The sequence below is a fragment of the Phoenix dactylifera genome, chromosome 2 (genome assembly GCF_051530095.1).
Source record: "Phoenix dactylifera cultivar Ajwa chromosome 2, Ajwa_hap1_PhDact_Kaust_v1.1, whole genome shotgun sequence".
Classification (NCBI taxonomy): domain Eukaryota; kingdom Viridiplantae; phylum Streptophyta; class Magnoliopsida; order Arecales; family Arecaceae; genus Phoenix; species Phoenix dactylifera.
The window spans coordinates 33,920,953-33,944,753 of record NC_143191.1 but is presented as its reverse complement, the minus strand read 5'-3'; the positions used below and the strand labels follow the sequence as shown (position 1 = coordinate 33,944,753).

Genomic DNA, 23,801 nt, shown 5'->3' with positions numbered 1-23,801 from the left:
ATGTAATCGCACATAGGATTTCAATTTTCAATACGAAGTTATACAATAAAACTACCAAATGTTCAAATTTTCTCACAACTGAAAGTCATGGATGATGGTTCACAAGTAAAACCTTCAGAAACCTTAAAGGCCAAAACCAGTCCTGTCTGCATCTAATTTCTTTCCATAGAAATTAGACAAACAGAACAATACCTTGAAGGGAATAGACACAGAGAAACATAAGTGAGGAAGAAGAAGTGGATGAAGAGATAATCAGAAAACCTGATTTTTTTTCTCTAAAACATGCTTTCTGCTTTATGAAAAGCAGAGGGAGGCATGATTTTCATAAAACTCAGTTTTTGGTTATATGACCTGCCAAATTTTACAAAACTAGTTCTGTAAGAAATAAACTACGGAATCTTTTATGAAACACATTCATTTTAGGTTTGGAACCCAATTTATGTGAAACTGGATAACTAAACAACCCTTGAAGTTTAGTATCAAGACATGTTTTCACCAGCTTAGGACTGAAAAGTTTCAGCCAAAACCAGAATGCTTCGGTCAACTATAACCTAATCAAAGTTAGCCAAAGCTGATTGCAAAGCAAATCATTTGTTTCAGGTACTTTTGCTGAACATAGTGATACATCAGGTGAAATAATATTGTTTAAAGCGACAGCTTATTATTGGGACGTCTTTTGTTTGAAACTACCCAAAATGATCCAATGCCATTCCTGAGGTATAATTATGAAATCTAAAATACTTTGACTGGAAGGGAGCAAACTAGGTGAAATTTAAACCATGAGATAAAGCGGATCAATTAAAGTAGTGATTGCTGAGCAGCAAAGCTGAACAGATTGTCTAATGGTACAACTTTTTTCCAAAACCATTTGTAAATTATTTTGCTATTTGGTGGCTACGACATACAGGAGAATGTCAAAAGGCCTAATATTTGCAATCTGTGTCTTTTTTACATTCCTTTTATTATTTCACGCTTTTCTTTGATCCAATGCAACGATGTCTGTGTATTTCTAAGGTATGCTCGTAAGGCTGATTTACAGTCTAAAACAAAGATGGCAAACAATTTATGCAATCCAATCTAGATCAAGCTTCTTAAATGGATAATCTTAATGATGCAAGTATGAACAGTCGGCGCTGAGTAACTGTAACAAGATCATTTGGCTGGACTTAGATGTAAAGAAAAGAAGAAACTATACCGTAAATTCTAGTAATAAACTAATAATAAACCATGTCCTTGGAGGATTGTAGTTTTTATAAGATATTTGCATCGCATAGGGTAATCGATCCCAATGGATTTGCTGATTGATCATCACAAATAAATATTTCCATCAAGATGACCAAGTTTAAGCAACATAGTTTAAAGCTTTTCTGTAATAATGAGAACTATAAATTATCCAATTTACCAGCATGTCTCTTTTTATAAACGGTGAAGTGACAAAAGGTAGATTGAGGCAATTCACCTTTCATCCACTTTAATCAAGCCAGATAACAGAGATGAATGGGAAATATTTAAGAGATTTGATAAATGTTAATTTGGCTGAATAGGTAATGAGACCTATCAACAGTAAATAGCAAAAGAATGCATGCTGTAAGGTACTCTAGGACATGCATTGCATACAAAGATGCAGATAATATCTCAAATAATGATATGAAGCAGGTAGTATTTGCCTCAGTAGATAAGGAGTTGACAAATTTCATTCATTATGATATTTACCTTACCCCATCAGGATGTGTTATGATGACGTCTAGGTCCCCACTAAAAGCTTTTCCACGTCTATATGATCCTCCGCAAACAACAATTACCTTTAAAAACAAGAAGGGTTGACTACAATAAGGTGATAATGTTTTGGAAAAACTGCTACAACTGACAATAAGACAACTAAATTTCTCAGTGATTTTTATCAATATACTTGTTTATAATTCCAAAGTTTGTTCGCATGAACATAATGTGCATCACTGTTTAGAAGAAAAAAAATGAAACAGAATATCCTGCACTATATCTGGATGTAACTATGCTACAAAGGTAGCTTTTTAAACAATATCAGCTCGTCTAAGCCCCTTGTTTATCAAGTAAGAGCTACCTAAAGTAAATCACCGGTACGACTATGCTATAAAACTAACACAAAAAGCAAAGTCACTTACATAAAACCAGCATGTTTGAACACCTCATAATCTCATTCTTCCAACATGTGTATAGAGAGGCCAATGGGGCAGTGGATTAGGTGGCCTCATATGTGACCAACTACTCTAGGGATACTTTTTGGGTGAGAGAGAGCGACCTGCCTAGTGCACTCCAAGACTTGTTATCTTTTGACTTTTTTGGCTGTATCCGTACCCGTAATGTATGATACATCCGTTTTAGCAAAAAAAAAAAAAACAGCAAAAAAAACCATCTAGACTTCTAAAGCTACTTTTAAGTGTATGTGTATGTGTATTTATAGTTTTACACATCATTGGAGGATAAAAAGCCTTCTAACGTTCATTGCCATCCATTTAATTATGCACATGTTAATTGAAAGAGTCGCCATTCTTTTATCCATTTCTCTGAAGTCATCAATTGATCATCAAACGCAGGAGAATCGACATTCTCATAGGCGTTTGGGCCATAAGGTGTTCCCTTGATGTGCTTGTTAGTGTAGGAAGAGAAGATATATTGCCTAATAATACTGAAAAATTTGCTTGCTCGCTGCTATTGTCTATATTGAAGTGACTCGTTTATTAGCCCAAAGAGAGAACGGCATTTCTACACAGGAACAGTCTTTACAAGGCATTGTACCAAGGTTCGCCGTACCGGTACCGGTCGGCGTACCGGTGGCCGGCCGGACCGGTACGGTACCGGTCCGGTCCGGTACGTACCGGCTGGTACCGGTCCCGTACCGGCCGGTACGCGGTGGTTTCAAAAACCACAGCGCGCGGCGCTGTGGTTCTAAAAAAAAAAAAAAAATCGTACCGGCCGGTACGGGCCCGAACCGGCCGGTACGCACCCGTACCGGCCGGTTCGGATAAAAAACCGGGAAATACCGGTTTTTTATCCGTTCCGGTACCGGTCCATGGCCAGACCGGTACGTACCGGCCCGTACCGGCCGGTACGGGCCGGTACGGCATTCCATGCATTGTACCATATATGAGTTCATAATTGTGGGCCTGCCTGCAGAATATAGTTCACAGCTTCATGCCACTTTAGTGATCATTTGTTGAAAGTCTTGCCAACACCCATAATTTCTCAATTGTTTTCTTTCTTCATTTATCTAAATATGTTTTGTGAAATTCTTTCAACCTTGTTTTTCTCTTTGATTTAAATTCTGTCCGTGTCCATTCAAAGGACTGCCTCTTCAAATTTCATGGTAGGCAGAGGTGTAGGTGACCTCCAGGGCATCTAGGACTGATAGACTATGGTACTAAAATCCAAAGGCTACACCAAGGGACACAGTGTTCATAATGGTTGCAACCAAGGAAACATGCACCACATTAAACACAACTTCAAAAATTAAACTTCTGGACAGAGAAATTCATTTCAAACAGGAAAAAAAATCATGGCACAATTGTCTTATAAATGCAGAAAAAATCCTACAGCAACTGGATATTGCATTGCTTACCTCAGGTAAAACATCTTCTCCAGCTTTTTGTAAAAGCATTTCCATATCTCGAACCTAGCGTGTTAAAACAAGAAGCAGAAGAAGTTATCCTTAGAGATATTTACAATGCAAAACTTTAGAACAAAGGATATGGTGTAAACAAGTTTCACCTCATGCCGTGGAATCTTTTTCTTAATATCATCAAAATACTTTAGTCCTAACCTCTGAGAATTTGTTAAAGAGTCATCATTATTTAGATCATCAAGTGTACGGTATCCTTTTTCATATAATTTTAGAGCAGTTGCAGGACCAATACCCCAAACTTCACCAAAAAGAGTTACAGTCCGCACCTTCACAATACAAAAGGAAACTTTAATGATTATGAGGGCTACACAAGTTGCATAATATGACATAAGGGAGTAGATAGTACAATTAAGGTACCAGTTTTATATTTAGTTGGAAAATAAATGATGAACAGAAAGAAGAAATAATGTAATGAGATGGATCAAATAAGTTGCAGATTAATAATCTCTATCATATAGAAAGGAACTGAACAAATTTGTTCATAATTCTCTGTAACAAAGGAAAAAAATACAAATAAAGTCCACTGATTGGTGATTACCATTCCTCCAAGGTAAGTGCATCACATAAAAGATATTCTTAGAATCTTTAAAATTTATCATGGCAGTTACATTCTTTAAAAATATATCGAGCTTTCTCATTAGAGTTATTTTTATCAATAAGCTATTTGGATTAACAAAGCAAATCAGTTAGCAGGCCTATTCTTTTAATCCAAATGCACTTCAGTGATCTAAGATCGCATCATATACTGCCATAGCACATAAGGCCCATTTAGGATCAGAATCTTTCAGATAATAAAAGGCTTTTTTATCACCCATAATAGGATCTAGAAAAGGTCCATCAGAATAAGATATAAATATTGTATTTAACAGCCAAATAGAAGTTTGACCTAGCAAGGTGCTTCAATCTGTAGCCGGCGCAGTCGGTCGTATAGTTTACCATATCATATTAAACCAGATAGGTATTTACTCACATACTAAAATCTTTAGCATCCCTCTTCTTGAATGTCAAAACTCAAAAGATGACCTAGGGATAAGCTCAATATTCCTCTGCAGAAGGTGATTAAAATATCCCAAGCTATGTCTCCGCCCAGCCTCTTAGGCCCCATTTGGTTGCAGGATAAACTGGGATAAATGGTCTTATGCGGGTTTATCCTGCCAAAAGGGATAACTTTTTCCAAGGATAGTACAATTATGGTCATGGCTGCTAATTCGTGTTAGAGGGGGTAAAACAATTTTGATGGGGAGGGGTGAAATAATTTTAGTCCCTAGAAAGGTGCTAAAATTATCCCTCCCAATTTTCGCTTTTGCCCCTCCTTTTCACCTTTTACCACTCCACTATTCGAGAGGGAGAGAGGGGGGGGAGCTCCATCACCATCCACCTCCGAGCTCCCGCCTCCTCATGACCAGTCCCCACCACCCCGGCAAGCACCAAATCAACATCCAGGCCTCTGCCACTGTTTAAGCTCCAGTTTGAGCCGGTTCCGGTGAAGGGCTTGGTGAGACCGGTGTTTCTCCCCACCAATTGGTGGATCTACTAGATTAGGAAAGCTGACAAGGTCGAGGTGGCCCGATCCACATTGTAGCCTCCCTTTCCTACCATCGGTGGTCGTGAATGGGGTGAGTCTTTCCACCATTTTTCCCACATCAAGTCCAACCCGACAGGAATCTCCTGGATGGAAACCATGGTTTCAAGGATGCCATGGCTACTCCCTGCTCCACCTCCTCTGAACCTATACTCAAGCTCCTAGCCATGGTTTGATTTGTTAAGGCTTGTAGCCATTCCCTTTCTTGGCTTAGTTTGAGCCCATCGCCTGATGCCATTGGATGCACATGTCGGTCCCTTGCTCGGCTCAATTTGAGGCCATGACCTAATGCCTTACCATCCTGATGTCTTACCATGGTCATGTCGGTCCCTTCCTCAACTGGCGTTAAAGGGCATGACCTAATTCCATAATGGTCATATTGGTCATTTTTTGGCAAAATTTCACCCTCCTTTGCAGCTTGCTGCCCTCAATAATGGGTCCTTTGAAAGGCCGCGACAACTTGGAGTCACTATTGGGATTGCTATCAGGTTTACTGGTCGCATAAAGCTCAAGTTCTCTTTGTTTAATATGTCGGTGTGAACGAGAATGCCATACTTGTCGTGGGGACCTAGGTTGAACTAAAATGCAATGAATGAGGAGATGATGGAGCCATTGCTGGACCAAATGCCATGGTCTTCATGGGGGCCGAGAACCACAGTAAACTGCTAGCTCCTCTTTTTCTTTTTTTTAACTTACATGCTCTCATGTCAACTTTTCTCTTATCAAAACCAGCATTTTGCGATCCTGCCCCAATCATCAATGGAGCACTACCAAACCCATGTCCTTGTCGCATTCTAGGCCCACAACACACTAGCAGATAGCTTGCTTGCCCTTTGATCTAGGTTGATGATGATCATGGTCTGTCGTACCACCCGATACAAAGCATACCGTACCGTACAAAGAGAAAACCAGTACGAAACACCTTTCGGTACAAGCCCCTACCGCCCATACCGAGGTGTACCGACCCATACCAACCTGTACCGAGATGAAAATTGAGAAAAATGGTTAGAGAGCTATTTTGGCACAAAGATGTACCATACCATACCGTACGTCCGTACTGAACCGATAAGATAACGATACGATACCCGGTACCGAGATTGCGGATCTTGATAGCGATAACATTTGTGCAAAGTCTAGTGAGTTGTTGATCCATCTTTGATATCTAAAAAAATGTAATGTTAATATTACCTGATGTTGATTGAATCTGTGTAACATGATTGATATGTTTTGCATTGAGTTTAGATCCCTTTGCTAAATAGAAGCAGCGAATAGACACGTATTATTGAGCTCTACAATGTATGGATGAGTGGAATTTGGTTGTGTGCATGCCACTATTGGTGTTTTGCTTCAACTAGACTATATAAGTTCCAACAACTTGATATAGGATGCAACTCATACATACGCGTCATAGGTTTTTACAAGATTCTAGAGTGAGTTTGTGTGTATAGCACCATGTACGTACAAGATGAAGATAGCTCAAGTGATGCGGAGTCGTAGAGTCAATGTTGTCCTTGTTTGGATCCTTCTAATCAAAAATATGTTAGGGCACTCAATCCATGGACATAAAGCTAGTGAGGTGTGGGAAAGGGTAATGGACTCTTTCAATGAGGAGTTAGGCATGAGTTTGAATGGAACATACTTGAGAAGGTGTTTTCTTGTGCTTTGCCACATGTTTGAAATTTACCACAAACTTGTACCTAGAGATGCACAGGTTTGGGACAAGCAAAGGAATGTGTGGCTTGCACCTTGTCCTACCACATGGGATTCAGTACATAGCATATCCCTATCATCATTCAGAATAGCAAGCAACCACAATACTGAAATAGAAAGAGAGAGATCCCTGAATGTAATGCCTGCCTGTTCTTTCAACTGCCAGTTCTCGAATGTGGTGACTAGGTGGGAAGGATCAACAGCCAATGTGCAAGTGCTACATTGGGCTCTTGCGGAGGGTTTTTTTCAGTTCCAAAAGGTACTTCCAATATTCAATGCCACACATCCCAACAATTAATGTGGTGCAACATGTGCTAGCATGCATACAAGGAGGTATTATATTTAGTTAATGTTGGGTATGCTAACACTAATAAATTCCTTGATCTGTATCGAGGTTGCTGGTGCCATACTTGGGAGTACCAGGGAACTGGATCCCTAACTTTTGGGATCCCTAACCAGGAAAGTCATGTTCAATCATAGGCATGCCCAGTTAAGGAATGCAGTTAAAAAGTCTTTTGGGATCCCAACACAGATTCAAAGTTGTAGGGTCTATAGCTCCCTATTCGCTGAAGGTCCAACAGAATATTGTCACAGCCCGTCGCGTGATCCATAACTTCATTAAGCACAATCAAGGCAATGATAGGTGCTTCAGCATGAGGATGGGGCCTACATCATAGAGTGAGGATCATGGTGACACCAAGGCAAACCGCCTAGTGATGGTTGGACAAGATGATAGAAGTAGAGGGAGGCTGCTATGCAAGATTGTGACCAATGACCTATCTTGAGGTTGTGATTTTCAAAGGAGGTATGTCAAATATGCAAATCATGTTTGTCTTGCATGCATAGTGATTACAATTTTGAACTCTCTTGCTACATGACTTGATTTGCCTTGTTTAATAGTAGAAAATTATATGCAGGTTGACAACTCCCTCGATCTTCATGGGCCATACTATTTTGTCTACGTCAGATGTGAACCAAGCATATACTATACATGGCCTAATTGCCAACAACAACTTACTAGCTATTCACATGAAGTACTTGAGAAATTTGCAACTTTTAATGAGGCCTCATATGCATTTCACACTTTTCAATCCAACATAACAGGCAGCTATGTTAGGGATGACATCAATGTGTCCAAGGTTGCAAGGGCCCCCCACATTCAAGTCAACCTTCCAGTGCACCACTATATCGTGTATCCCATTGTAGTCCTCACCACTATAGCTGTTATTGCTGCCTTTCCTATCTTGATGTCATGAACCTCATTTTTGACATTATTCTATATTATATAGTAGGTAATATCTACTTTCTCTTTGCATGCTCTTAACCGGATAATTGTTACAATGGTATTTCTTATATTTGTAAAATGCAAGCATATAAGTGGAACTAAATCCAACTATGGCATGTTGGACGTACAACATAAAATACACACTGTAGTGTTCAATGGATGTGTGCAGGCATGGCTTGTCCACTACTCGACAAGCAACCAAACCATTCAATCAATGCATCATTGCTCGATAAATGAGCAAGCATGGCTTATCCTATGTGGACAAGCAACCGCAATGATTATTATTTGCCGATCCTCTCTGTGCCCCTCAAAACGTTGATTTTATTTTCCCTCGGCCCTATGAACATGCCCACATCAATAATACCCACATTCATAACATGAAAAAATGGGCTCAATTTGAAGGTCTGATAAAATTCTTAGCATTGCAAATTTTTTTGAAAAAAAGCCTCATTTGGGTTTTGTTGCATAGTTTTTGATCTAGGCTAGCAATGGTTCAAATGTCATCTCTTGGGGATTGAGTCTCATGTATGGTATGCTAAACCGGCCCATACCGGCCGGTTCAGCCCGTACCGAACCGGTCCGGTGGCTTACCGGTACGGTTCACTGTGAAAACCGGTTCGCGCCAGAGCCGGAGAAGAAAAAAAGAAACAACAAACGAGCAGGGGAAGGAGGGAGAAGCAGTCGCCGCGGACGCTTGCAAAGGTCCGCGAACGCGCGACAGAGGCTGAGGCCGCGGCTACGTCCTCTATTTCGTTGCCGACTTCAGTTGAAAATTTTCAATTTTTTTTTAATTTCGGAATTTTTAAGTGAAGTCAGCAAACGCTTTGCCGACTTCACTTAAATATCCTCAAATTTTTCCGCAGTCGCGTCCCCTGTTTCGAAAGAAACAAGGGACGCGAAAATAAGGGACGCGGCCGTGGCCTCCGCCATGCCCTCGCGGCCTCCGCCACCCCCCTCCGTGGCCCTCCGCGAAAGTTCGCAGCCTCTCCTTCTCGCTCCCCCGCTCGCTCGTTGTTTTTCTTCTTCTTTTCCGGCTCCAGCTCCGGCTGGGCTCCCTCGGTATGGGCCTGGTACCGAAACAGTACCGAACATGCTGAACCAGTCCGGTCGCCGACTGGTACGGCTTCCGATAACGGTTCAGCATACCTTGGTCTCATGGTGACTTGCTTTCTCTACACAAACAAATTGAAGTAGAAAGGGGTAATATTGTCCAATATTGCAAAAAAGGGCTTAGATTCCCTTATCCCAATCCATGCAACCAAATAGCAGATGGACTTATCCCGCAATCATTACATGGATTAGTGCATGTTGACAATAGACAAAAATTGGATTTATCCTCCGGATAAAAGAATCTTGGAGGAATAATCAGGAATAATGACAAACCCAACTTTTTATCCTGCAACCAAATAGGTAGTCACAAGTAAAATGATATCGTCCAGTTGAATATATTGAAAGATAAGTGATTCACATAAATTTGTACAACGAGCAAAAAAGATGCAGGGATATTGATAGCTGAAGAACTTGTCTCAGAATAAATTCAGATCTATCTTCCACAATTTTGCAGTTCTATGAACCATATTCAATTGTTAATAGGCTGTTGGAGATTACCTTCTTATGTCGCCATCTGACTTAGTGGAGAAGTGTATGATGAGAGTACAAAAGTGCGATCTAAGTACCAATTAACTTAGCCTAATGCTAGCAAAATAATGATAAATAATAGATGTTAACATTTGCATGATTAATATTTTATCCTTAGCACTTATTATAATTTTTAACATTATTTTATATAAATTCATCTAAAAAGGATGCATCCTTCCAACTGTAGAATAGAGTCTATGACTCTTCTTTCACGCACCCAAGCGACTCCCCAAATTCTGCAATGCAACTCAAGATTCCAGCCGTCCGTGAGCTAAGATCTGTGATCTGATCCCCGCACCCAATCCTAGCATCCCGTGATCAACATCCAGCTCCTCTCGCAATGATCTCCCAGTCCCAGCTCCCGTGTCCGTGCAACCTCCCGAGATCCCCCTTCTATCAACTTCATCCACCGATTCCGCCTCCTCCACAGCGTCTGCCCGAGCCCGTGATCAGCGCCTCCCAGCAGCTGTCCTCCTCCTCCATCGATTCATCTTCACCAGGACAATCCCGCGATCAGTGCCCTAGCCCCATCCATGGCGTCCGATCCTCTTCTCCCACGCATCTCACGCAGCCTCCATAGCGTCCGTTCAAGACCGAGGTTCCCAGTGATTCCGGCACTCATCTCGTCCGCGTTCTCCTCCTTCTCAGCCTCACAACCCGATCAACGCTCTTCCAGCCGTCCGCGATCAACGCCCGCTCCCGTGATGCGCCGCAGCAGCCGCGATCACCTCCCAGCCGTCCGCGTCCTCCTCCTTTCCAACGCTCGTGAGCATCTCGGCTGGGGAGGGAGGGAGATTGTTATAAGAAGGGGCTCCGATTCCGATAAAGGGGAGGAAGAAAACAGGGGAGCCATTGAAGAAGAAAAGAGGAGCGGCCGGCCTCCGCGGTTGAGGGAAAAGAGAAGAAGGAAACAGGGTATGCCCTGTTTCCGAAAAGAAAAAGAAAAAAAAAAAGAACAAGAGAGGGAAAGGCTATTGTTTTTGTAATGGGAGGCTAACACCTTTGGTCAAGGGTGATGGAAGAACCCTTGATAGTTTGCTTTCTTCAAGTAAATTCTGAATGATTATTTTCTTTGATTTACATCTATTATATGCTCTTGGTTCTTGCATACTTATTTGTTAGATAGATCTTGTACGGTTTATATTTATTGATGCATGGGTTGTTTCGATTTTTGATTTATCGTAGACGTAACCGGCACGATAAATACTTGAATGTTGAATTCATGTTTTCAAAGTATATATTCCATGCTTAAAACTATTCTATCTAATTAATCCTTAATCAAGAATCGCAAAAATTTAATTGTTGAAAATAACATTATCAAGGGGGAATCCAGATCCCTAGCCTTCTCTACATTCTTGAACGTTGTTTCATTATCTATTATTCTCTGCTTTTAATTTTTGAAGATCAACTAAAAATTACATCTAAAAATTACGCTAATAATCTATAGATCGTTCCCTGAGGAATCGACCTCGGACTTCCGAGTTATACTACTTGTGCGATTCTCCTGCACTTGGGAGAACAGTTTTTCAAAAGCACCATGAGTCAACGCTTCCATTTTATGCAGGTGTTTCTCTAGATCATGGTTATCAACTTATCATCAATTTTGAAAAGAAACTTTTCTTTAAACAACATAGGAAATAAATTTTGGTATAATAAATTCAGCTATATAAGTTATTTATTTCCTAAATTATATGAGTTAGGTCCATGATGGCATGAGCCATCAGTGAGAAGAAGAAAAAAAAAATTTAACACAAGTTGCACTCTTAGGTAACAAAAATATAGCAGATTAGTGGACTAATTTACTTCTCAAATTTATAGAAATGACCAAGGTCTGCTGAAGCGTGCCGAACTGGCTGGTTCAGGGCATACCGAACCAGACTGGTCAGTTACTGCATGGTTCATCACCTCCGTTCGAAACAGAGGGAAAGGGAGGAGAGAGAGAGGGAGAGAGACGGAGGGAGGGACTATGTTGCATGCTTACCCTGACCTGCACATTGTCCCACCGACATACATCCTCATCTACCTCCGTCCATCTGATCACATGAAGTTTGTCAACTGAATGGTCCTAATTTGATCATATGGTCTTTCAAAGGACCAAGGTAGATGTTAAAGCTACCATCCTGCTCTCAGTTCACCCTCTGACCTCTGTCTTGATGTTCATGAATTATCTAAATTGTCGTATCCGTCCGTGATCAGAGAGAAAAGTTGATGCTTTTGTCTTATCTTCTGTGATCTCTCCCATCTTTTCCGTGTCAAGGGGGATGGACTCGGATCACGAAAACCCTTGGACTAGGTTTTATGACCCAGCCCTCGGCTGCTAACTGAAGGCTTTAAACTCTGATCTCTCCTATTTCGACGTGGACTTCTAAGCCCTCCTTCCATCTCTCTTGGCCTCTCACTCCCTCCCTCCCTCCCTCTCCCTCCCTCTCTCTCCCTTTTCCTCTATCTCCTTCTCCCTCTCCCCTCCCTCTCCGGCTCTCCCTTTGTCTGTACACCCCGTAACAGCACAGTATGGATCCATACCATGCCGAACCGATCGCCAGCCCATACACCCTCCAACACCGATTCGGCGAACCTTGGTTAAAACAAGGTCTTCATGCAGTCAGACTCAATAAGACAAGGAGTACATTAAAATTCTTTACATGTCATGCTAGTTAGCACATAGAATTCCAAGCTGGTTGGCCTATGTAGCAACTATTTAATTCATCTTGTAGTAATATCTAACTAAAAAGGGTTTATCCTCTTCCACTCCAGCATGGCACGACATGTGAGATAGTGGGTGATCAACACACTAGTACTCAAAACCTTGCATTTGTAACACAGTCTCCAAATGATTTCAAAGAAACTATTCACTAGGCAAAATCTTATGAAAGATATAATCACAATGGAAAGAACTAACAAGACTAAGCAAGCAATTGCAACTCTCCAAACACAAGATCTTCATGTTAATAAGAAAACTACTTTGCCATATACATATATATATATATATATTAGGAAGAGGGTGGCTCTTGGCATAAATGTAAGGTTGCTCTATTGTGACCTAGGTGTCACGAGTTCGAAATATGGAAACAACCTCTCCACACAAGAGGTAAGGTTGCATACATCTGACCGTCCCCAGACCCCACAGTGGTGGAAGGCTCGTGCACTAGGCATAATTCACACACACATACACGCACACATATACATATATATACATATAAATATATATACATATATATGTAAGGAGGACAATATTATGGAAACATTCTCTAAACAAAAAGGCTGAAAACAAGATCATATTCATCACCTTTTCATCCTTCTCAAAATACTCCAATTTAGATAACTTTCCAGTGGTCACTATTTCCTGAATCTGCAAACAGCAACTATTCAACTTTTTAGCAGTTCAAAAGGACATTAGGATCATACATGCACCAGAAGAAGACAACACTCATTGATGTGAACAACTCTAGGAACCAGTAAATATTTCAATCACCTCCTATTCACATAAAGGTATTCTTTTTCTACTGTAGGCAATAAATATTTCAAGCACGTTACTTTAATTACCGTAGGTAATAATCAAGGAAATTTCTGTTGTATTTGGTTGGTTGGAAGCCATCAGCAGGAGATTGTTTGATAACTTTAGTGAATTAATATATAATCTCATTAAAATGAAAATTAAATAGACTGAGAAAATCTGGAAAATATTATTAATGCAGTTCATCAGAATATTTTTCCTTTTGATAGCTTTAAACTTCTAATAGAGCTGATTGTAAAAGAAATGTGAACAAATTTCCTGGACAAAATACAGCATGATACTAAAACAAAGTAAATGCATAGCTGAAAGTATCCACTTACATGATCCTGCAATGATTTCCCAATTGTCGGAAGGTCTTTGACCTGATCAGCACTTTCAATATTAAAGGGTAATTTCTCAATCACTGGAATGGCTTTGTAATAGCTGAATGACCTACGTTCATCCCCTAATGCTTTTAACCACAAAAAAGAAACAGATATTGTAACTGACTGAAACATAGAAAGGATAAATGTACTGCTTTCTTACCTCTATAGATATTGATAAGCTTCCCAAATATTTCAGTAATGTTCTTATTTAAATCCGGTGGATTGTAAAGAGAGGACAACTGAGAAACACCAGCCTGATCACATCAATGGGAAAAGGAAATCCTTAGCATGTTTAAAAGCAAAAAATTAATACCCCTTAACAAGAACTAAGAAGCATGTAGCATGAAAACTTTGCTGACATGATATCACTTCAAATAATTATGAGGCATGATGCACGAGAAGATGTTTTTTTTAATAAAAATATTTGGATCATGAGAATGATATGCATCTCATAAAACTGAGAAGAAATCTGATCCACATTCTGGCAGACTAAGTTTGTGCTTGATTTAAGAAAGGAGGGAGAGTGTGTGTGTTGTGTGTGTGTGTGTGTGTGTGAGAGAGAGAGAGAGAGAGAGAATTGCATAAAGAAAACGAAAAATGAATACATTTTTTAATAGGTTAAATCAAGAAAATACTAGAGAAGTGCAACAAATTTCAATACGTGGCTGAGAGCAGTTGTCCATGACTGTAATGGTGGTGGCCATCAACAGCAGTGGTTGTGGTTAGTTTGATAGTTTAGAGTGGTTGTGAAGGAAATACTGCGGAAGTGGTTGCAGTAGCATGGTCTAAAACATTATTTGAAACAAAAAAATTTACTCAGTATATTTCTATAAATTGGCACATCAAATCAAAATACATATATATATATATATGGAAATATATACACGAATACATGCATATAATACATAGATGCATACATATATGCATGCATGCATGCAAACATACATATGTACATACATGAAAATATACACCTGTCCCAACCTGATGCTGGATATTTTATAGAAACTAGTTTGGTTTCAGAAAAAAGCATGACATTGAATTAAATAGCTTTATTTTTGTCCCAAACATATATAAGAAAATAAATGGTAAAAGTTATGAATTATTCTGCTAGTTGTCCATGAACTCTTAAGTATCCATAATTTCAAATTTTAAACTTTAGCTTTTAAGTTTGATTTCTTATTTGAAGAATATATATAGGTCTAGACATACCTATAAGTATTACTTTATTTTTAAAAAAAATATTACTATTATAATAAGAGTTATAACCAAGGTCGGCGGAACCGTCCCGAACCGGGCGGTTTCAGCCGATCCGAGCCATATCGGTGGCTCACCGGTACAATTCCGACAATGAAAACGAGACCCATTGCCGGAGCCGGAGATGGAAAGAGAAAGCGAGAGGGGAGGGAGGGAGAGGGAGAAGTCGAGACGCTGATGGAGGATCGACGGAGTCTGGCGGAGGCCTGCGGAGGCCGCGATAGGCGAGGCCGCAGCCGGTTTTCCTCGCCACCCTCTTCCGGCCTCCCTCCCTCTCCCCCCTTCTCTCTCTCTCTCTCTCACCTCTCTCCTCTCTCCTCTCTCCTACGATAATGTGTCCTCCGTCAATACATGTCTGGCATGGCCCCGACCGAGTCGTGCCACCAAAAAACCAGTACGGTGCCGGGTACCGGTTTCTCCTACCTTGGTTATAACTCATAACATAGAGAAATAGTAAATTTATACTAATGTCCTTGAAATTTCTATATTATTTTACTTATGCCTCCATATTTCATGTTTATTAATGTTTTTAATATTTGTTTGTCGTTATCATGAATGTCAGTCTTCTATATCAGAACATTCTAGCATGAGAATACATGACATCAACATAGTTCAACCTAGAGAACATGACATGTATCCTGAAATCTTGGGTAGTGGCAACAGCAACAAAGATTGTCACAGCAGTCAAAGGGGTTCATAATGCATCGATAGAAAAATTTACAATGTTCCTATGATGATGATAGCAACGTGGAAAGTTGTGATAATAGCACAGTGATACCATAAGCAACCAAATTGGTGACTGCAGCAACTATAATGGTCGTGGTGATAGTCATTGTAGTAACAGGTTGACAATAGTGATTCTGATGTGATGAGAGAACTTTGCTAGAGCAAGCCGTAATGGTTCAAGTAATAAGCACTTCCTAAATTGCAGAACTTGGAAAAGAAAAGTTTTAAGATATAGATGAAACATGAAAGTAATAAAAGATATCTTCCCCCTATTTTTCCTTTCTAATTTTCTCTTTGTTATCCCCACAAGTACCATACAGCTGGGAGAACAAAAATTTCCTAAATGATGCTCAAAACATCATACCTCATCCTTTGTTGCATCAGAAGCATTTCTGCTAGGATGGACAGCCTCACTACTATTGTGGTTCATGACACATGGCTTTGGTCCTTTTTCAGTAGTCAGAGCCTCATCGCCAATATGCATGCGCATATATTGATGATCTGAAGTTAATTCACCTTGTTCACCCATTAGTTGATGATCCTCCTTGCTTGAAGGGCCTGCAGCTTTAGATTCCTCAAATGAAATTTTTAACCTTTTGCTACATGGTGATCCATCATCACAATGTCTAACTTCAGCTGATTCGGAACATTCCTTGCCCTCATTTTCATCTGATTTATTGACATCTTCAAAATTTAGAGCATATGGATCTTCAGGTACTTTCTCCCCTGATTTTAAACAGTTTTCCAACCATTGATAGTGAAGTAAATTCTGCAACAGGGAACTCAGTATTGAGTTTTATGACTTCTTGAAAACATATCTTTTTTAGTGACAGAAAGAGGACATGAAGTCAGATAAAGCATGTAGAAATCACAGAGTCAAAAGAAAGCATTTAAAAACTTCAAAACTTAAATTGCATGATAGATAATGAATATGTCTAAGCATTGAAAAAGGAGTAAATAGGAAGAAAAAAAAGTGGTAAGAGAAAATTTTGATAAGTGAAAACTTCCTTGTTCTTTTAATAGACAGGCTTTTCTAGGAAGAGTAATCTTTCCTATAGTAACAACTGGAAGATTTAATATCTGTCTTGACCTATGCAACATACTTTGCCGCTCAGGCTGAAGTTGATGCATCTCGATTGAAATCAAACCTAATTAAAGAATAACAGGCTCTAAGTAGATAATAACAGGCTTTTTGAAGTTGTATTACAGTACAACTCCAACTGGAAATCCTTACTTCAAGAAGTATCAAAATTCAAAACTGTTCTCATCCATGTATCATCCAGATTCATGCTTTTATAATAGACAGCAATGCAAGAGGATAAAACTGTAAGCTGATCTACAAGAAACAAAGACATGGAAACTATCAGAACATATTCAGGAAGATTCTCTGGTGTCTTTATACAGCAGCCCAGACATGTAACAGATGCCTAGCACAAACTTGAAGCATCACTTGCTACGCATCAAACATATGTTTGTTATCTATTTTTGGATTCTTAAAATATTCACCAAGTCCGATTATAACTCTAATAAAAAAGGATGATATTACTAACTTGTTAGAGAATATTGATTTGTCGTAAAATTATAACAAAGTCTGTTGTGCTACTTTCTTCTTCGCCGTTGTAGGATATCTTAAGTATCACATTATCTTTGTTAACTTTCATCAGCAAGTCCTCTCCCATACTCTATTTTTGTTAACTTTATGTGGGGCACAGAAAGCTTTGTTGGCATAACTGGAAGACAAGTTAGTAAGACGTGAGACCTGCTTTGCTGGTTACACAGTATATGGTGATGCAACACAAGCATCGCCATTTAGAATCTCCAAAACATGGAAAGAGTCCAGACTACGAGGAAAAAATGCAAGGTCCGATATGATGGGGTCAAATTAACTATGATGGGTATGACAAGTCCAAACGCCAAAATGAATTGCAATTCCTAAAATTATACTACAACTACCACACCACTTTTTCTTGATTTATACCTTTCCTTTTTCTTGATTTATAACTTTCTTGGAAAATGTTTATTGAAAGAAACAATATGGCCTGAATTCTTTTCTGTTTTAAGATACAAGTTACCCATTGAACTACGCAGCGTTGAATGATCATATGATAATCTTTCATCTACTGCATTCACATGCAATATAATTTTAGTGTTTCCCTATGTAATTTTATATAACCACATTATAAAGGTTCAGCTTTATGATCCTTAGTCAACAAATATTTTTATTAAGAGTTATTCATAGTATTGCTGCAACTAAGGTTCGCTGTCTCGGTCGTGGATCCCGTACTGGTACCATCCTACTACAGTGGCAGTACGTGGTATGATACGAGACGGTAAATGCAAGCATGAAGAACTATACAAAATTAATCACATATTATTGTGAGAAATGCATTCATTTGTCAATTTCCCACTAAACACAGATTTATCTGTTAATTCTTCATAATGGTCATAAACTACAAAGAGTAAAAGGTCATCTTTCACCATTTCTCAAAACATAAGTTAATATCGCAAACAACAAACAACCACTTTCCATGGTTTTTCAAGCAATTCCTATGTAGAAGAAATTAATGTATTAGGAAAAGAAGATATTGAATAATACGATAAATAGATAACAAAGTTACAAGAGGAACTTACCCCCTTAAAACGTTGCAAGTGTTCATGATTTACTTGTTGGAAGAGTGCATTTGAGTTCATAGCGAGAACATGAGTAACCCTCTTTGAAAAACTATCCTCAACCAAAGCTCCCATCTGGGTCAACTTCTGTTTCCATATCTACATAATGTATACAACACATCACATACCTAGTGAAGATAATTGGAGTAGTGTGTGTGTGTGTGTGTGTTGGTTGGTTTTTTGGGGGGGGGGGGGGGGGGGGGGGGGGGGGGGGGGGGGGGGGGGCAGAAAAGGCAACCAAAGCAAAATTGAATATTTTTCTATCTAGGCCTGTTAACAGGCCGAGCTGCTCGAGCTCAGCTCGGGCTCAGCTCGATAAAAGCTCGCCTTGTTTGACAAATGAGCCCGAGCCCAAAATGAGGCCCGTTTAAATCCGAGCCTGAGCAGCTCACAAGCCCAAATGAGGGCACAGTCCAATTAACAATTTAATTGAGTTCAGACCCAATTAAACTTGGACTCAACGCAATTAAACTTTATTTAGCTTAATCAATTTAAATCCCAATCTGATTGAATCCAGTTGAATTTAGATCAGACCCAACCCGAGCTAACCCAAATCCATTTAATTTCTTTAAATCGGATTGGATTGGTTCGGGTTCGGACTCAACCCGTTAACCCGAACCCAACCCGTTAACCCGTTCCCTCCTTCTTCTCTTTCTTTTTCTTCTCTTCTCCTTTCTCCAAAACGTTCCCGACTCTCTTTCTTCTCCTTTTCTCCCCCTTTCTTTCCCTCTCTTTCCCGACTCCTCCTTCCTGTTCTAACATGACGGAGGAGGGGAGGAGAAGCCCTCCTCCACCGGCGAATCAAGGGAGGAGTCCCTCGCACGGGAGGGCGCATCCTCGGCCGTGCCTGCGGCCGCCACACATGACGACGAACCGATGAGTCCTTTCTTCTCTTTTCTTTTTTCTTTCTTTCTTTCTTTCCTTCTTTCTTCTCTTTTTCTTCTTTTCTTTCTTTTTTTCTTTCCTTCTTTCTTCTCTCCCCCGCCCGCCCCATCCCCATCCCCGAGCTCGGGCTCGGGCTCGGGCTCGGGCTTGAGCTCGTAATTGAAACGAGCTTTACGAGCTCAAGCCCGAGCCTTTGCTGTGCCAAGCAAGCGCAAGCTCGAGCCCAATACAGAGCTCGGTACCAAACCCGAGCCTGAGATTCTGTGAAACGAGCCAAGCCCAGGCTCGGGCTCGGCTCGGCTCGTTAACAGGCCTATTTCTACCCACCACAATTATACATACTTAATTTGTATGTTGCTTATAGTAATCATAAAACTAAATATAACTCATACTGATATTGATAAACAGTAAAAAACAATGATGGAAGGACATTTATGTAGCCAAGAGAATAGGAAAAAATTAACCATTACCACAAATTCTTCATTATTTTCTTAAGTTGGAGTGCAAAATTTTCTAGATGCAAAACAACATTGCAAGACAACATGCTTACAGTATTATAGTCAGCTCTTCTACTAAACTGTTCACAGCAGTTGATCAATAAAGAGGAAGAAGATATTGGGGAAGAAAAATGTGATGTTCACTATCTGCCCTATCTCCCAATGTGGGGCAGACATGAATTTACAGGTGCATAATGAAAAAGAAGCACTGATACTTTTAAGTATTACATACCACTGATAACAAAGAAACACGCTCATAATTTTACTAGCCTGTGGGGGCAGAAGAAACTTGAAGAAGAACTGGTGTTCCAATCTCAGAAGCACTTTAGAGAATATGTTGAATAACCAATAATAACAATCTCATAAAATATAAAGAGATTCGATGCTCATCTGATTCCTGACAATTTGCAGACATTGCAGTAACCCACCTCAATGTTGTTGGTGCAGCTGTTGGTGACTGTTGTGCTTTTTACTGTCACAGCATTGGCTGAATTCAATACGTGAAAAACAGCAAAATAAATGTTTCTAATGCTGGCTTCTATTCGTTTACCTTCTCCTGTATGGTTTTGTTTAAGGGTCAAAGAGCCCTTAGGAAGTCGGTTTCAAATTAGTCAGGTTTTTGAACATGCTTCCTTGAAGTTGAAATTGGATCAAGAAAACCTAAATTATGACGAGAAGCCATGCACCCTAAGCACGGTTGTTCTCTTTTTTTTCCCCCACTCTTTCAAGGAAAAAGAAAGATGGCCAAAAACCCATCAAGATCATCTAAGTAAGACAATCTAAATGACATTAGACCAAGTTCTTGATTGAAGAAGGAAGGAGAACCACAAAAACAATTCGAGGAGATCTGAATGGCATTAAACCCTGTTCTTGAAAATCTAAAGACGACATCAGACCCAATTCTTGAAAGTAGGAAGAATCAAGAAAGATTCAAAGATTAGAAAGAATCCAGTAACGACAGCGAAGATGGAAAGAACATGGTGGATATCAAAAAGTTGTTAGGTTGGACATCAGTGCGAATATCAAGAAGTAGCCAGGTTGGGTGGTGAAAGAGATACCTGAAGCCTTCGAGGCTGAACGCCCTTGGGGACAAGGAAGACGACCATGCCATGGAACATGCCTTTGGGGTCCGCGGACGGAAGGCGCCGCTTCTGGGAAGCCCTGGGCGCCATCTCTGTTTCAAAGGGAGGGCGACTGGACGAGCAGCGCCTCCAGCCCTTTAATAAGGGGAGGGGATTTTCCTACTGCGAGAGGGAGAGAACCCAAGCGGTGCTTTCGACTCTCCCAATACTATTACTGGAAAGCGGTGGATGTTGACACGAGTAATCGCGCTGTATAGACGGCACGCTCTTACTCTTGCCCTCCTGAAAAACAGGTTTCGATACCAATCTCAGAAAAAACGTCGTTAACGGCCGTTATTATCCAAACCTCTGCAATTAGGAGTTGTTTGATATTACTATAATAACGGTTATTTTACCTTAAAAATATAACCGTTATAACAATCCACGTAAGAGTTTTTGTAGCGAGAAGTAATGTGCGAGGAAAAAAAAAAAGGATAAATTGCAAAAAAAACTTAAAATTTATATTTATTATATTTACGCTTAATAGTTTGTAAAATTAACTTTTATATCTAGTTAAATTAATGGTATTTGCAAAATCTTTATTTTATCTAGAAAGTCGAAATTGCCCTTAGGAAGGTGTACATCAATAGATTTGCAAGGTTTTAGTGTTCATATGTGAAGCCACCTATACATGAATGTAGATTGTATATGCTCACAATCATTTTTTTTGTGGATTTGCATGCAAATTGGATCACGTAGAAACTTAAAACTAAATCTAAATTCAACGTGGCTCTTAGACTCTAGCTACTGGATATGCTTTGCCAATACAGCTCTTCGACATACAAACTTAACATTAATTTTTGGGTGCAAAATAGTAATGGTGTCATTTTGCAATCAAAATAATTATGTTGTAGCACCCTAAGATTTTAGGTCCTAGCGGGATGGAGAGCATATGTCCTAATTCTTATGAAAAAAAATGAGATTAGAACGAGATTAAAACTCCAAAATCCATCCATGTGGAAAAAGAAGAAGAAAAAGAAGGGAAAACGAAAGGAAAGAATAATATGCAGAGGAAAAAGAGAAATAAAAGCAAAGAGAGAGAGAGAGAGAGAGAGAGAGAGAGAGAGAGAGAGAGAGAGAGAGAGAGAGAAGCATAAAATAAAGGAAAGAAATGAGAAAGGAAAGAGAAAGAAGAAGAACAGTAAAGAATAAAAAAACAAAGAAAAGGATAAGAAAAGAAAGAATAAGAAAAAAGAAAGAAAAAAATGTAAGGAAAAAAAAGAAAAAAAAAGAAAAAAAAAAGAAAAAAAGAATACAAGAGAGATGGAGGGTATCTACCATACTCTCAACTAGGACTGCCACCGAAATAAGGTGGGATAATAGGAAATTCCGTTCCATAGAGAAAACTGTGATATTCTCGTCCCACAGAATTTAAAACTTTGATGGTGCTATTGGTCAAAAATCTAATAAAAAATATATTGTTGCGTAAATAGAAAAACTTGAGCATGTACATTAATAAATATTATTTTTTAGATAGTAAATATGAAAGAAGCAATATTTGCAATGATGTATATGCAAAAATCTGAATTTTTATTGTTGTTATTCTTACCACTGATATTATAAAATATTTAGATATTTATTCATATTTTTTATAATTTTATATTTATATTTTTATACCTTTTTATTTATGATGTCATGTGTCCATAGGTTGATCCATGGTAGAGCATGGTCCTTGTTGCTGGAAATTGGACCCGGGGGCCGCCGTGAAGCCGGGGAAGGAGGAGCTCCGCTGCTGCAGGGGGCGGACGGCGGTGCGCCGGCTGGCTGCGTCCTCCGCTGCGGGGGGTGTGCAAGTCCTGCAAAGAAAATCGGTGGCCGGGCTCCCCGGCGCCGGCCCTCCGATGCCTAAGTCAGAGGGGGCAAGTATGTGGAGAGAGCAGGGGAGAGAGTATGTGGAGAAGACAAAGAGAATCTTGTGTTCAATTGTGTCTGTGCTGTTTTCTTCCTTTTTCCCCCGGTCTAGGAGGGTTCACTCCAGCTCCGGGTTTTTTCTCTGGTTTTTGGTCCTCCCTCCCTTTTCCCTCCAGGTTTCCTTTTATAGGAGGATTTTTGTTACCTGGGAGGTGACAGGAGGTTTGTCCTGTTTTGTAATAATTGGGCATGATTTGGCCCATTAATGGCGTAATGGGGAACGGGACCGGATCAGACCGGAATCAGGGAGTTGTCACGGTCGATCGGACCTGTTGGAGTGGTTGAACCGCCGGCTGTGGTGGGCCTGGGGTCCGTGGATGGTAAGTGCATTTATTACCGAATGAACCGGCGGTCAGGGAGAGCCATACATTCTGATGGTTCAGTGATCCGGAGATCGTCTTGGGCCGTGTTCATTAAATGCCTGAGTGCATCGGAGACTTGAGGGAGTCTCATGCATTAATGGCAGGTCGTGCCGAACGCCTGAGGAGATCTTATGCCTTGATGGCTTGGAGATAGTGGCAGGTCGCAAGCCGTAGGAGTTGTCAAGTCCCTTGGACTTTAGGCGGAGGTTGAACATTTGGTTAAGGCATCGGCTCGGCAAGGGTGCCGAGCCGAGCTGATCGCCCAATGGGGCGCCCTGTGGCGGGGCTGCTTTGAGTACTCCTGGTCGGCGCCCTTTAGGCGAGCACCTTCTAGCAGAGCGCCTCGGCGCTGTCTTTGGTCGGCACTTTCTAACCGAGCAGCTTATTTTGGTTGGGCACCTCTTGGCGTGCACTCTGGTCGGCGCCTTCTAGTCGAGCGCCTTCCTGGTCGGCGCTCTCTGGTCTCGGCCTTCTGGCCTCGGCTCTCTGGCCTCGGCTCTCTGTGCTCGGCCTGCTGTGCTCGGCCTGCTGTGCTCGGCCTATGAGCTCGATCACTTGGACGAGCTCGAGAGCGGAAGAGCTCGATCACTTGGATGAGCTCGAGAGCGGAAGAGCTCCATCAC

General features: G+C 40.4%; 1 protein-coding gene across 11 annotated transcripts in view; it reads right to left on the bottom strand.

The window, feature by feature from the left end:
• POL{LAMBDA} (DNA polymerase lambda (POLL)) overlaps positions 1-21,092 on the bottom strand; it is a 28,481-nt gene extending 7,389 nt beyond the window's left edge. Inside the window, exons 1-10 of one of the 11 annotated variants that reach the window (XM_088716092.1) lie at positions 20,843-21,092; positions 20,017-20,256; positions 18,364-18,501; positions 16,097-16,501; positions 13,913-14,006; positions 13,708-13,838; positions 13,160-13,222; positions 3,745-3,924; positions 3,596-3,649; positions 1,714-1,802 (exon numbers count right to left, since the gene is read on the bottom strand). In XM_088716092.1, the coding sequence (XP_088572218.1) occupies positions 1,714-1,802; positions 3,596-3,649; positions 3,745-3,924; positions 13,160-13,222; positions 13,708-13,838; positions 13,913-14,006; positions 16,097-16,501; positions 18,364-18,477 (1,130 nt within the window). In that variant the 5' untranslated portion in view covers positions 18,478-18,501; positions 20,017-20,256; positions 20,843-21,092. The remainder of the gene's footprint in view (positions 1-1,713; positions 1,803-3,595; positions 3,650-3,744; positions 3,925-13,159; positions 13,223-13,707; positions 13,839-13,912; positions 14,007-16,096; positions 16,502-18,363; positions 18,502-20,016; positions 20,257-20,842) is intronic. The other 10 variants (XM_088716093.1, XM_088716098.1, XM_088716089.1 and 7 more) reach the window with 10 other exon arrangements.
• Positions 21,093-23,801: the final 2,709 nt, after the last annotated feature.